The sequence below is a fragment of the Aythya ferina genome (genome assembly GCF_964211825.1).
Source record: "Aythya ferina genome assembly, chromosome: 32".
Classification (NCBI taxonomy): Eukaryota; Metazoa; Chordata; class Aves; order Anseriformes; family Anatidae; genus Aythya; species Aythya ferina.
Window position 1 is genome coordinate 1,027,078 of NC_140329.1, and position 13,042 is coordinate 1,040,119.

Genomic DNA, 13,042 nt, shown 5'->3' on the forward strand with positions numbered 1-13,042 from the left:
CTCATGAGTGTGATGCAGATAGAACAAAGTAAATCACAAGTACATCAGTATAGAGTGTTGAGAGTGGTAAAGCTGTGAAGTCCAATACATCAGAGGTAGATTTAATCAGAGATCACTCCTGGTTTCTTTTCATGTAGAGCTGCAGGACAGGTCTGAATCCTCCAGCACACACAGCAGAGACCGCTGCTCCCAGGGCCACATTCCTCTAGCACCAACCAGACCTCAGGCAAGGGAGCAAAAGAAATGCCTCAGAAAGGGAAAAGTCACTGTAGGGGTGTTTGGACAGGAAGAGAATTAGGTTTTATCTCTTAATTATCACTGTCTTTTCTTCCTTGGGTAGTCCCATTTGTCCAGGAGGATCAGATGACCAACAGCAGCTCCATCACCGAGTTCCTCCTTCTGCCATTCGCAGACACAAGGGAGCTGCAGCTCCTGCACTTTGCGCTCTTCCTGGGCATCTACCTGGCTGCCCTCCTGGGCAACGGCCTCATCCTCACCGCCATAGCCTGTGACCACCGCTTCCACACCCCCGTGTACTTCTTCCTCCTCAACCTCGCCCTCCTCGACCTGGGCTGCATCTCCACCACTGTCTCCAAAGCCATGGCCAATTCTCTCTGGGACACCAGGGCCATCTCCTACACAGGATGTGCTGCACAGGTCTTTTTCTTTTTAGCAGATTTTTCTATTCTCACCATCATGTCCTATGACCGCTACGTTGCCATCTGCAAGCCCCTGCACTATGGAACCCTCCTGAGTAGCAGAGCTTGTGCCCAGATGACAGCAGCTGCCTGGGGCAGTGGGGTTCTCTATGCTCTGCTGCATACAGCCAGTACATTTTCACTGCCATTCTGCAGAGGCAATGCTGTGGACCAATTCTTTTGTGAAATCCCCCAGATCCTCAAGCACTCCTGTTCGTCCTTATACCACAGCGAAACTGGGCTTCTCACATTTAGTGTTTTTGTGTTTTTGGGGTGTTTTGTGTTCATTGTGCTCTCCTATGTGCAGATTTTCAGGTCTGTGCTGAGGATCCCCTCTGTGCAGGGATGGCACAAAACCTTTTCCACATGCGTCCCTCACCTGGCTGTGGTCTGCTTGTTTCTCAGTACTGGCATATTTGCCTATCTTAAGCCCCCCTCAATCTCCTTACCATCCCTGAACCTGTCAGTGGCAGTTCTCTACTCGGTGCTGCCTCAAGTATTTAACCCCTTCATCTACAGCATGAGGAATCAGAAGCTCAAGAATTCTATTAGAAAAGTGATGTCATGGATATTTTTCAGGATGTTCTGAGGAAATTGATGGGATCTTTCAGCGGCTATAGACTCCTTCATTTCTTGTGCAAGTAAAGTGTAGTTTTTCTCATGACAGGGCAAGGCTTGATTTACTTCTACAGTAATATTGCTGTTTTTTGTTTGTTTGTTTGTTTTGTTTTGTTTTGTTTTGTTTTCCTTGTGATGTTTTCCACAGAGAAATACTGTTCTTCATCCCCTTGTGCTCAAGTAGCAACATTTCTTGTGTGACACTGAGGCTCTGCATAAACGAGGAGCCAGCCTCTCTGTATTTAAAAAACAGAAATCAAGCTACAATAACTTCTTTGTCTGGACTCCACTCTCAGCAGATCAGGAAATAATGGGAAAACTTGTCTGGCTGCAGCAAGTCTGGGCAGGCTGTCCTGGCCCTGGGTTTGTCAGAAGCTGCCTGAGGACCCCCAGGGATGGCATGGAGGGGCTGCAGCCCTCTGAGGATGTGCTGCAGAGGAGAGCTGGGGACACAGCAGGGGACACTGACCTCTGTTTGATGGTGCCATGGCTGTCCCATCTCTGGGGCTGAGCCCTTTGTATCCCAAGGAGTTGCTGTGCCCTTCAGCTGAACCTGCAATAATTGTGGCACAACAGAAACCTCTTACAGGTTCACTTTGCATCCTCCATCATGGTAGGGCACCACTCCGTGTCCTTCGCTCTGCTCACGATGTTTGTCTTAGCTCATGGATGAACAAGACTTCATCTACTTGAGTCTTCTGAGGCCTAAACCAATGCCTATTGACTGCTGCACCTACAGCACAGTAACTATTACTTCCCCTTACTATGCTGACTGACCTGATGGGTCTGTTCATATTAATCCTTTTTAATTTCCCTAGATGGAAGGGGACATATTCCCAGACTGCTGGGCTCTGCCACAGCCACTCAAAGTCACCCTCTCTGGAGTCTTCCAGCCTGAATTTTTCACAATGACCCAGCATGAGTTTCTCAGGGTCCCAATGGTCATTTCAAGTGTGGGTCATCTTCAAGGATCCATGGGCAAGTGTGCAAGGATGCATGGTGCCAGCCTACAGGAATTCCGGCCTCCCTCGCAGAACCTATGGACTTGTCCAAGCTGTAGTCTTGAGTTCCCAGACTGCAGTGGCTCTTTGAGATTAATTAGAGTTGTGTTAGTGACTTTTCATTGCTCTGCTAGAAACTGAGCTGCTGTTCTGGTTTCCTTTAGTTCCTTTTTTAGAACTTTTACTAATGTTTCTAGGACTTATGTTTTTGTGACTTCCAACTACATCTGTTTGATTTGTAACCAGATTTATAAACCAGAGTTAATCTCTGGGCTCTAAGATCATCATGGAATCATATCATAGCATCATAGAATGGCTTGGGTTGGAAGGGACCTTAAAGATCAGTCAGCTCCAAATACCCTACCATAGGCAGGGATGCCACCCACTGGATCAGGTTGGCCAAGGCCCCATCCAACCTGGCCTTGAACACCTCCAGGGATGGGGAATTCACATCTTCTCTTGGCAACCTGTTCCAGTGCCTCACTACCCTCTGAGTGAAGAATTTCTTTCTAATGTCTAGTCTAAATTTATCCTCTTTTAGTTTAAGACCATTCCATCTTGTCCTATCATTATCTGCCCAAGTAAAGAGTCCTTCTCCATCTTTTTTGTAAGACCCCTTTAAGTACTGAAATGCCATGATAAGGTCTACCTGGAGCCTTCTCTTCTACAGGCTAAACAGCCCCAGCTCTCTGTCCTAGTTCAGATCAGAGCCAGTTCCTCCATCTTGAAAAGGGACCTGATGGCTGCTGGTCAAAGCTGAGCCAATGAGGGACACTAGTTGTGCATCTTTGATAACATTTTTTAGAAAGCATAAAAAATGTTTGTGCATCTGCAGCTGGCAGAGGAGTGAAAAAAATGTGAGAGAAGCAGCCCTGCAGACACCACAGTCAGTGAAGAAGTTCCAGGTGCCAGAGTAGAAGTTCCCCACAGCCTGCTGAGAGGCCCATGGTGGAGCAGGCTGTCCCCCTGCAGCCCATGGGCACCACGGCAGAGCAGATCTCCATGCTGCAGCCTGTGGAGGGGCACCGCGGTGGAGAAGGTGGATGTGCAGCCACTGGAGAGGAGCAACCACAGGAGCAAGATTTGTGTGTGAGCTGCAGCCCATGGAGAGGAGCCCTCTGCAGCAGTCTGATCCTGAAGGACTTTCTGCAACTTGGTACAGATCCATGCTGAATAACTTCTTGAAGAACTGCTGTCTGTGGGGAGGTCATGTAGGATCAGTTTGGGAAGGATGGCATCCCATGGGAGTGACCACTCACTTGAAGGGGGGGAGAGTAACCCTGCACTTGAAAGGGGGAGACGGGGAAGAGAGAAACATGGAAGGAGCAGCAGAGACGAAGCATCATGGACTGATGCCCCCATTCCTTATCACTCTGCACCTCTTGGTGGGAGGAGGTAGAAGAAGTAGGGTGGTGGTAAAGTTGCTTCTAGTTGTCTTTTAGTTGTCACTGCTCTGCACTGCTATGTGCTGGCAATAAATAATGTTAATCTTCCCCAAGTCTGTCCTGTCTGCGACAGTAGTTGTGAGCCATTTCTTGGTCCTTACCTCAGCCCATAAGTTGTTTCTTTGTATTTTCTCCCTGTATCCTGCTGAGGAGGGGTGTTGAGAGAGCAGCGTGGTGGGCACCTGGGAGACAGCCTAGGTTAACACACCAAAGCTGGGCATTGAGTTTGGGAGTAATTTGGGGGTCCTGGCACAGTGGAAGCTTCCTGTACTATTATTGCTTTACGTGCATTCCCCTCTGCAGGACAACCAAACCCCACTGCCCCTCCTGTGGCTCTCTGGGACCTCTCTGCAGTCACCGCATGAGGCAGCATGCATTCAGGGGTAAGGAAATGTTCCCCCAGCACAGCCCCCTGCCAGCCCTCACTGCCCCGGCCCCCACTGCCCTTCTGCTTTAGCAGCCTCCCCCCTTCATCCAGCCCTGCCCCAGCCCCAGCATGTCCCTCACAGGGGTTCACAGACAGCCCTGTCTTGGGGCCTGCTGGGCTCTGGGCCCGGAGAGGGACCAGGCTGGGCTGGCTGTTCCCCTGGTACAGGCCCTGAGCCCAGCAGGATGATGGAGGTGCTCACCTTTCAGTGATCGGCCATCCCCAAACCATGGTGGAAGGCTAGTGCTGGGAACTGCTGCCATGAGGGGCTGGGCCTGGTGGTAATTTTCCTGGGCAGTTTCTCCTTTTTTCGTACTACAAGAAGCAGAGCAAATCATTTCTGACCAAGCATAAGCAAAGGATAATGGTAGGACAAGGGGGATTGTTTTTAAAGAAGAAGAGGGGAGATTTAGATTAGAGCTTAGGATGTAATGCTTCACTCAGAGGGTGGTGATCTACTAGATCCACCTGATCTAGTTGGCGGCATCCCTACCCATGGCAGTGTAGTGGGTTTACGTGGCAAGGTTTTGGTAGCAGGGGGCCATAGGGGTGGTTTCTGTGAGAAGGATCTAGAAGCTGCCCCATGTTTGGGAAGGGCCCCACTGGTGACCAGAGTCGAGCCAATAAGCGATGTTGTTTTGCATCTCTGTGAGAGCATATTTAAGACAAGGAAAAAAACCCTGTGCCACACACAACAGCTGGGAGAGAGAGAGGAGTGAGGAACAGCCTTGCAGGGGCCAAGGTCAGTGAAGAAGGAGGGGGAGAGGTGTTCCAGGCACCAGAGCAGAAGTCCCCTGAGGTCTGTGGTGAGCACCCTGGTGAAGCAGGCTGTTCCCCTGCAGCCCATGGAGTACCATGGGGGAGCAGGGTTCCACACTGCAGCCCGTGAAGGAGACCACGGTGGAGCAGGTGGACCTGCACTGATGGAGGCTGTGGCCTGTGGAAGACCCCTGCCGGAGCAGATTCCAGACCGGACCTGTAGCCCGTGGAGAGGAGCCCATGCAGGAGCAGGTGACCTGGCAGGAGCTGCTGCCCATGGGGGACCCAGGTTGGAGCAGTTTTCTCCTGAGGGATGGACCCCGTGGTACGGACCCATATCTGGAGCAGTTCTGGAAGAGCTGCTGCCTGTGGGAAGCCCACGCCGGATCAGTTCATCAAGAACTGTGTCCCGTGGGTGGGACCCCGCAGCACAGGGGACAAGAGTGACCAAGAAGGAGCGGCAGAGAAAAAGCACTGTAGACTGACCATGATCCCCATTCCCCTGTTTCCCTGCGTCGCTCGGGGGGAGGAGGTGGAAGAGGGTGGATGATGGGGAAGGTGCTTTTGGTTTCTTTCCTTTGTATCTCACTTCCCTAGCTTGTTAGTAATAAGCAATAAATCTTACTGTCTCCCTATGCTGAGTCTGTTTTGCCCATTACAATAATTACTGCGTGATCTCCTTGTCCTTATCTCAACCTTTGAGCACTTTTCATCATATTTTCTCCCCATTCCTCTTTGAGGAGGGGGAGTGAGAGAGCAGCTGTGGTGGAGCTCGGCTGCCCACTCGAGCGGAACCACCACAGGCAGGAGGGTTGGAACTAGATGATCTTTAAGGTCTCTTCCAACCCAAGCTGTTCTATGATTCTGTGATTCTATGATCTCTGCCTTGAGGTACGCTGCTTGAGAGCCCCTTGGGCATGGGGATGGTTGGCAGGGCCCCAGGACCTCCTCTGCCTGCTCCCTTCTCCCGTGGGGCTCACAGAGGCTTCCAGCCCTGTAGAGGACCCAGAAGAGGGCTTGTCTTACCCATGGTCACAACTGGACCATGGCCCTCCAGATTCACCCCAGTACCTCCAGCCTTGCCCAAGGGTTATGTTTGGGGTACTGGCAAGCACTCAGGGTGAGGAGATTGTCTCAGGGACATCTGCTAGGGACAGGGACTGAGGAACAGCAGCAGACTGATATGGCTCCTGGGTCATGCTTGCCTCTCCAAGGCACTTTCCAGCCCAGATCACCCCTTCAGTCCCCATCCCTCCTCAGATCTTTTTGGATACTCCTGGTTGACCCTGTTCTTGGCTTGCTGGTCAGGGTGGGAAAAAGACCCAGATGGATGGGAACGAGTGCTGCCAAAACTCCTTTCCCAGGGGTCTTTAGATATGCAAGGTGCTTGGAAGGATTATGGAGCATTTCCAAAGGCACTAGGTATGTTCAGATACACCTGAGGACGACCTGAATCCCCCCGCAGTCTCCCTTGCCTGTGCCTGCTGCATCCCCATTGCCTCCACAGAGACTGCAGACACCTCCTTTACCTCAGATGCAGAGATATCACACAGAGGCTATGAGAGAGTCAGCTCACACCCAGATACATACTTTATGTGGGCTCCAGGAGAAAGACAGCAGGTTGATGCCTCAGCAGAAGTGGAAGGAAACCAAACAGTTATGAAGGAACATGTAACCACTTACAACAAAAGCAACAGAAAAAACTCTATTCATGTATATTAATAAATCATACATATTATATGCATTAAAAAAAAAAAAAAAAAAAAAAACAGTAACAGCAACTAAAAACAAACAGATCTGTGAGTCATTTGTGGAGAGAGAGGAAAAATTTATCTTCTGAAAAATGTCCATGAAATCACTTTCCCTAGAGCATCCTTCAGCTCCTGGTTCCTCATGCTGTAGATGAGGGGGTTCACTGCTGGAGGCATCACTGAGTACAGAACTGTCACCACTACATTCAAGGATGGGGAGGACAGGGAGGGCGGCTTCAGGTAGGAAAAAGTTCCTGTGCTAAGGAAAAGGGAGACCACAAAGAGGTGTGGAAGGCACGTGGAAAAGGCTTTGTGCCTTCCCAGCTGAGAGGGGATCCTCAGCACAGCCCTGAGGATCTGCACATAGGAGAGCACAATGAATACAAAACACCCCGAAAACAGAAAACCACTCAATATGAGGAGTGCAACTTCCCTGAGGTAGGAATTTGAGCAGGAGAGCTTGAGGATCTGAGGGATTTCACAGAAGAACTGTTCCAGGGAATTTCCTCCACAGACGGGCAGGGAAAATGTATTGGCAGTGTGCAGCAGAGCATAGAGAACCCCACTGCCCCAGGCAGCTGCTGCCATCTGGGCACAAGCTCTGCTGCCGAGGAGGGTCCCGTAGTGCAGGGGCTTGCAGATGGCAACATAGCGGTCATAGGACATGATGGTAAGGACATTAATTTCTGCTGATACCAAGAAGAGAAACAGAAAGACCTGTGCAGCACATCCGGAGTAGGAAATGGCCCTGGTGTCCCAGAGGGAACTGGCCATGGCTTTGGGGACAGTGGTGGAGATGGATCCCAGGTCAATTAGGGCGAGGTTGAGGAGGAAGATGTACATGGGGGTGTGGAGGCGGTGGTCACAGGCTACAGCGGTGAGGATGAGGCTGTTGCCCAGGAGGGCAGCCAGGTAGATGCCCAGGAAGAGCGCGAAGTACAACAGCTGCAGCTCCCGTGTGTCTGCAAATTGCAGGAGGAAGAGGAACTCAGTGATAGAGCTTCTGTTGGACATCTGATCCTCCTGGACAAATGGGACTACCCAAGGAAGAAAAGACAAGGAGATATTAAGACAGACATCAGAGGACACATTCCTGCTCACACTGGACTCATGGAGCTTTTTGATAGTCTCCTCTATGTTAAAGGAGATGTTTTCAGTGGTTGGGTCCCTGCATTGCATGAGTGGCATTTGGTCCAGTGAGGGTTTTCCCTATTTACCACCAAGAGAGATGATGGCATATTGGCCATCAGCCAGTGTAACGTAAGAAAGATAGATTCATTGCATCCTTCTTTACCTGCCTTCACAGGTGATATCAGAATCAGAAACAAGCTCACAAAGGCACAAATGGCACACTCATCTGCATACCTCTTTGTTTTGATAAGGTAGACTCTGTCTTCACATCAATTTCCCTTTATCACACCCTTTACTCAGGTACTGCATAGGTAATGAAATTTTAAAAGCTTGGAAGTACCCTTTCTGCCTTAGATGAAAGTAAACCTTCACACTCTGCTCTCCGGAAGACAAGGTGCTACAGAAATGTCTGCTTCTGTACCTTTTTAGGATTTAGATTCCCCTGTAGCTTCTGGGAAATGGTAAAAACCTTTTTCCGTTGTTCTCAGTGTCAACACAAGCCAGTGCTTGGAGGCAAAATGCTCAGCTGGAGGGTGACTGCCCCCACAGGTTGCTCTGAAAAAGAGCCTGGACTGTGCTGAGTGTGAATGCACAACTCCTCTCTTTCCCTGCCCAGCTATGGGGAGAAGGTGAAGAGGGACAGGACAGGGTTCTTGATTCATGTGGCTGAAATAAGAGTTCTGAGAAATGCAAAAGGGCACAAAGAAGCAGTGCCCTTCTTGGGGCCTGTTGTAGCTTTCCAGGGATAACCTCAAGCTGACATCTCAGGAGAATCACCTCATTGCCCAAACTGAAAGGACTGCATTGCACAGAACATGAAATTTTCAAAGGGGACTTGGGCACCTGTGTCCAACGAAAACACCTCCAGGACAGGGGCAGTGCCAGAACAGGAGCTTAACATCCCCCATCAGCACTGTTCCTGCCAAAGAGTGCCACAGCGAGAACAAGAGCAGTGCACACAAATGGAGAAAGAAGGAAATGTACCGTCTTCCTCCTGCTGAGAGGAGAGACAGCCAGACACTCAAGAAAGCCTTCTACCTCCGCAGCTGTTCACACCACCCCCAGACAGCAAAGTCACAGGGCTGTAACTCCCAGACTCCCCACAGCCTTGAAGGCAGAGGCTCTGCTGGGGGGAGAGGAGAACGAGGGGGCTTCCTCAGAGAACAGCATCTGCATGGGAGGGACAGACAGGGAGCAGCCACAGCCCACCCACCAAAGCATTTCTGTCACAAGATCCCTCACCTTCTCTGCCAGTGTCTCTGCTGCCCGCAGCTGTCCCTTCCAGTAGCTGCTTCCCACGTCTCCTTCTTGTCATCACTCACAGACCCCAGCGCAGCCCCTGTTCACACAGCTTTGCCCTGCATACACCCCCTGGCAGCAGGGGAGTGATCAAAAGCATCTCCCTGCTTGCAGGTGCGCAAGAGCAGGTCATACAAAGCCAGATGTGTCCAGCAAAGGCGATGCTGGTGCGGTCTTGAGGCAGCACAGTGTGTAATAGACCATTATGAGGTACCTGGCAGATGTACTGATTTCTCCTGCTGAGGATCTTAGTGCTGTATTTACACCTGACAGTGTCATTTCATTTTCCCTTTGGAGGCAACAAAAACGACTGACTTTACAAAGTCCTCATCTGAAAGCTGTCAGCCCTTGCCTGTATTCTTAGTAACACCCTCTTGGAAGTCTCTTTGGTGTGCTGTGGAGCTGTGAGCAGGCTGCCCCAGGGAATCAGCCTCCCGCCAGCAGCAGGACCCTGCCCTGCCGGGGGGGCTCCTTCCACCCGCAGCTTCTCCCCGCAGCGTCCTGGGCAGCTCCCCGGGCAGGCTGAGTGCTGAGCCTGGCAGGCGGCAGAGGCCCTGGCCCAGCACAGAGCCCCTGGGGCACAGCAGGGACCCTGCTCTGCACCACAGCCCTGGCCACCCCTGCCTGCAGCCCCGGCTTCACAGCCTGCAGCCAGCCCATGATGAGGGACCCCTTACGGCCTTCACGCTGACCCTGCAGCTAAGAAACACCTGCTCTGGAGCTTGTGCTTGTCCACATTGAAAAACCACCGAGTGCATCCTGCCTGAACTTCTATAGGAAGTTCTGGGTCTGGGAAACCTCCATGATACCTCTGTGCATTGCACTGTAGAAAGAGACTTACCCTGTTATGTGCCAGGAAGATTTCTCCTCCTCTGAGCTCTCAATATTCTCATATTCCACACAGCCAGTAAACTCTATCTCCCTTCTCTGTCCTCACAGTGCCAGCTGACGGCAGTGCCCCCAGCCCTGCTGTGCTGTGCACAGGAGCTGCTCCTGGGCAGAGCTGTCTCTCTGCAGCGCTGCCCGCTTGCCACGAGCTCCCCTTGGGCCCAGGAGCCCGGCCCAGCTCAGCAGCAGAGGCCCAGCCCAAGGCCTCCCTTGCTCTGCCCCCCACCAGGCTCCCTGCACATGGCCCTGGGGCTGCAGGGGAACCTTCTGGCAAACAGCTTGAAGGAATCCCTGGGGCTCCAGCCCTCACCTGTCACACACAGCACTTGACAGCAGGCTCATTTATTCTTACAGAAAACCAATTAAGTGTAACAAACACGTCTTTTCCCAGCATCAGTTTGGACATGAAGCTATGGTCAGGGACTGATATTTTTCATCCCCACTTCAGGATGGAATTCAGCAGAGTCAGTCGAGGCAGCTCATGCAGGTTGTTATTCCTAGGGCTGGAAAAGGATCTCAGCTCCCTCCCATATCTGCCACAGACCCACAGCAGCTGGGATTCCTCAGGCCTCAGTTCAGGTGTCCACAACATAGGCACTTTAATGCGAATTACTGAGCCACAGTAGCTCCTTAGTGGAGATGGAGGACAGGCAGGAGCTGTTCAGATGGAAATACCTGGTGAAATTTGAGGTTGATCCTCTGGTCTGATGGGGCATTCCTCAGGCCAACTGAAATGGCAGCAGATGCCACATGTAGGACAACTGAACCTGTCCCTGCTCCGTATATGCAGGGCAGCCTGCAGAGGCTGTCAGCAGAGCAAAAGGAGTCATGTGTCACAGGGAGAGCTAAACCTATTCTGTTCTCTTTTAAATGTTCTCTTTTTCCTTTCTGTTCTACACGACCCTTGGCTGTAATGGCTGTTGTGTCTCAGACATCTCCACAGGGCCTCAGCTCTCACCAGCAAGGTCTCCCTGCCCTTTGTGCCTTGAGGCAGGACTCTGCAGGGGTACAACAGGTGGTGGGTGGGGATAAAATCAGTGGTTACTTTGCAAACTACACCCTCAACAGTCCATGGGACCTAAGGGCCTGCATCCAAAGGTACAGGGAGAGTGTCCTGGCCTGGAGGTACTGGCTCCTTATGATCCCAGGAAGGGATCAGACAACAGCATTCAGGTGCTGTAAGAGATCATTTAAATGCTCTTAGAGCTAAGACTATAAGGAGAGAAGACTATAGACGATCTATTGAATTTGGTGTGACTTCATTCTAGACACAATACTCCACCGTTAGTCTCAGATCTCCATTACATGTTTGCACTGACCCTATGGGATTATTAAAGGGTGAACAAATTTTGCTTATCAGTCCTTGGCTCTCCAGTTGATGAATCAGCATATATATGGGAATCAGGGAATCTTGGGTGGTGCCATATTGCCACTGGTGCACCATTTGGGTAGCTACTGGCACTTCGACCCTCAGCAACCCCACAACTGAAGGATCCTGTGAAGGACCGGGCAAGGTAGAAAACAGTTGAATGTGCATAAATCACCATAAATCACCTCCAGCATGGCCAATTCCATCAGATGTGGGCTGCCTCTCTCCCTGGTGGTCCATTTGCCTGGGTGACATACAACATCTTCCTTGAAGGGATACCTTTCCTTTACACCTGACAGGAGTTACCTCAAAAGAGGGAGGATTTGTGCCCCCTTTCCAATAGCTTTGTCAATGCCCCCTTCCCTGGAGAGGGATCCCAGCTGCTTGGCTTCCCTGCCCTCTAATTCGAGGCTACCGGCCCTGTTATCCCAGTATCGGAGCAGCCAAGAGACAATGTGCTGGCCTAGATGATGGCTGAAATCTTTTCACACATCTCACAGCTCACCAAGGACTAGTGATCAGATGCTTACTGCTGCTTTTATGTTATCTCTGTCTTCATCCACACATTCTCTGATGGCTTTACTTGGGAGTAGCCTGCCTCATCTTCTTCTTCCTCCTTCCCTCTAGGAGTAGGAGCTTCTTTCCTGATTTGATTTTATTCTCATGTATATATTTGACTGATACAGGCACAGGTTGGTTCCCTGGTCCAGTCACAAGGATTGGAGTTGTGTAGATTTTTTTTTTTTTTTTTTTGTAGGATTCTGCACTTCTTCAGGGGTGAAGTTAGAAAGCATTGGAGGTGCCCACAGTTCTAGGTGCCTGCCCATATCCTCCCACACACCCTGCCCCTCATAATTATCCTGCCTCAGGGCAGATCATTGTGTGGCATTCTGAAATAATTTACTCTGACCTTAAACAAAACCTGAAACACATTCAGGACACATAACAATACGTACAGGCTGGTTTGAACATTCCAAGGATTCCAAGTTTTGAAGAGCTATTGTAACTAGCTGTGGGGAGAAGAAGTGTCCCCCCTCATCCCTTCCATAGGTTGGCTCCCCGAGGAGAAAAGTAAAGACTGTTAATTATAAATAGTTTCTGAGAGAAAGTTTCTCAAGCATGGAGGTGACGGCAATGCTCAGTACAACTACCAGATTTGTCTCATGACCAGTAATTTTATCACAACAGAAGGCAGTGTTAGGCCGTAAACTAATAACCATAAACCAGCCCCCACAAAGGATAAACAGCACAACAGGGAACACACACAGTATGTATTGTGCTACCCAACACAGTTCTGAGACCAAACACAACTACTACACCAACAAAAAATGAACATTGTGGTCAGCAACTATGAAGCTGATATATTGCTTATAATAACTTTATTTTAACATGATCCGGTCATATCTGTCATTATCTGAGCCCTTTATGGCCCCACGCAGGATTCATTTGGGAAGTAGAGCATCTCACAGGAGGCACCCAGAGACGGCAGAGATTGACCATCAAGGAGCAGTGGAAACAATGTCATGGACTGACAGCAATTCCCAATTCTCCTGTTCCACCCAGGAGAAGGAGTTACAAGAGGCTTGATGAGGGGAATGGTGTTTTTAGTTTGCTTGTAGTTCCTCAAGGTTGTAGTCCGCCACTGATAGTCAATAC

The 13,042-nt window shown here is 50.4% G+C and overlaps 1 protein-coding gene and 3 long non-coding RNA genes across 4 annotated transcripts in view; 2 read left to right on the forward strand and 2 right to left on the reverse strand.

Annotated features, from left to right (window-relative positions):
* The window catches only part of LOC311425575, a 329,601-nt gene that overhangs the window by 119,628 nt on the left and 196,931 nt on the right, over positions 1-13,042 (forward strand). The gene's annotated exons all lie outside the window — the stretch shown is intronic.
* LOC311425573 overlaps positions 1-13,042 on the reverse strand; it is a 189,831-nt gene that overhangs the window by 63,752 nt on the left and 113,037 nt on the right. The window lies entirely within an intron of this gene.
* The window catches only part of LOC311425572, an 86,796-nt gene that overhangs the window by 20,531 nt on the left and 53,223 nt on the right, over positions 1-13,042 (forward strand). The window lies entirely within an intron of this gene.
* Positions 6,778-7,713, reverse strand: LOC311425596 (olfactory receptor 14A16-like; the record flags this gene model as incomplete). Its single annotated transcript, XM_084501535.1, has 1 exon — positions 6,778-7,713. One exon carries the CDS (start codon positions 7,711-7,713, stop codon positions 6,778-6,780), a length of 936 nt encoding a protein of 311 aa, XP_084357661.1.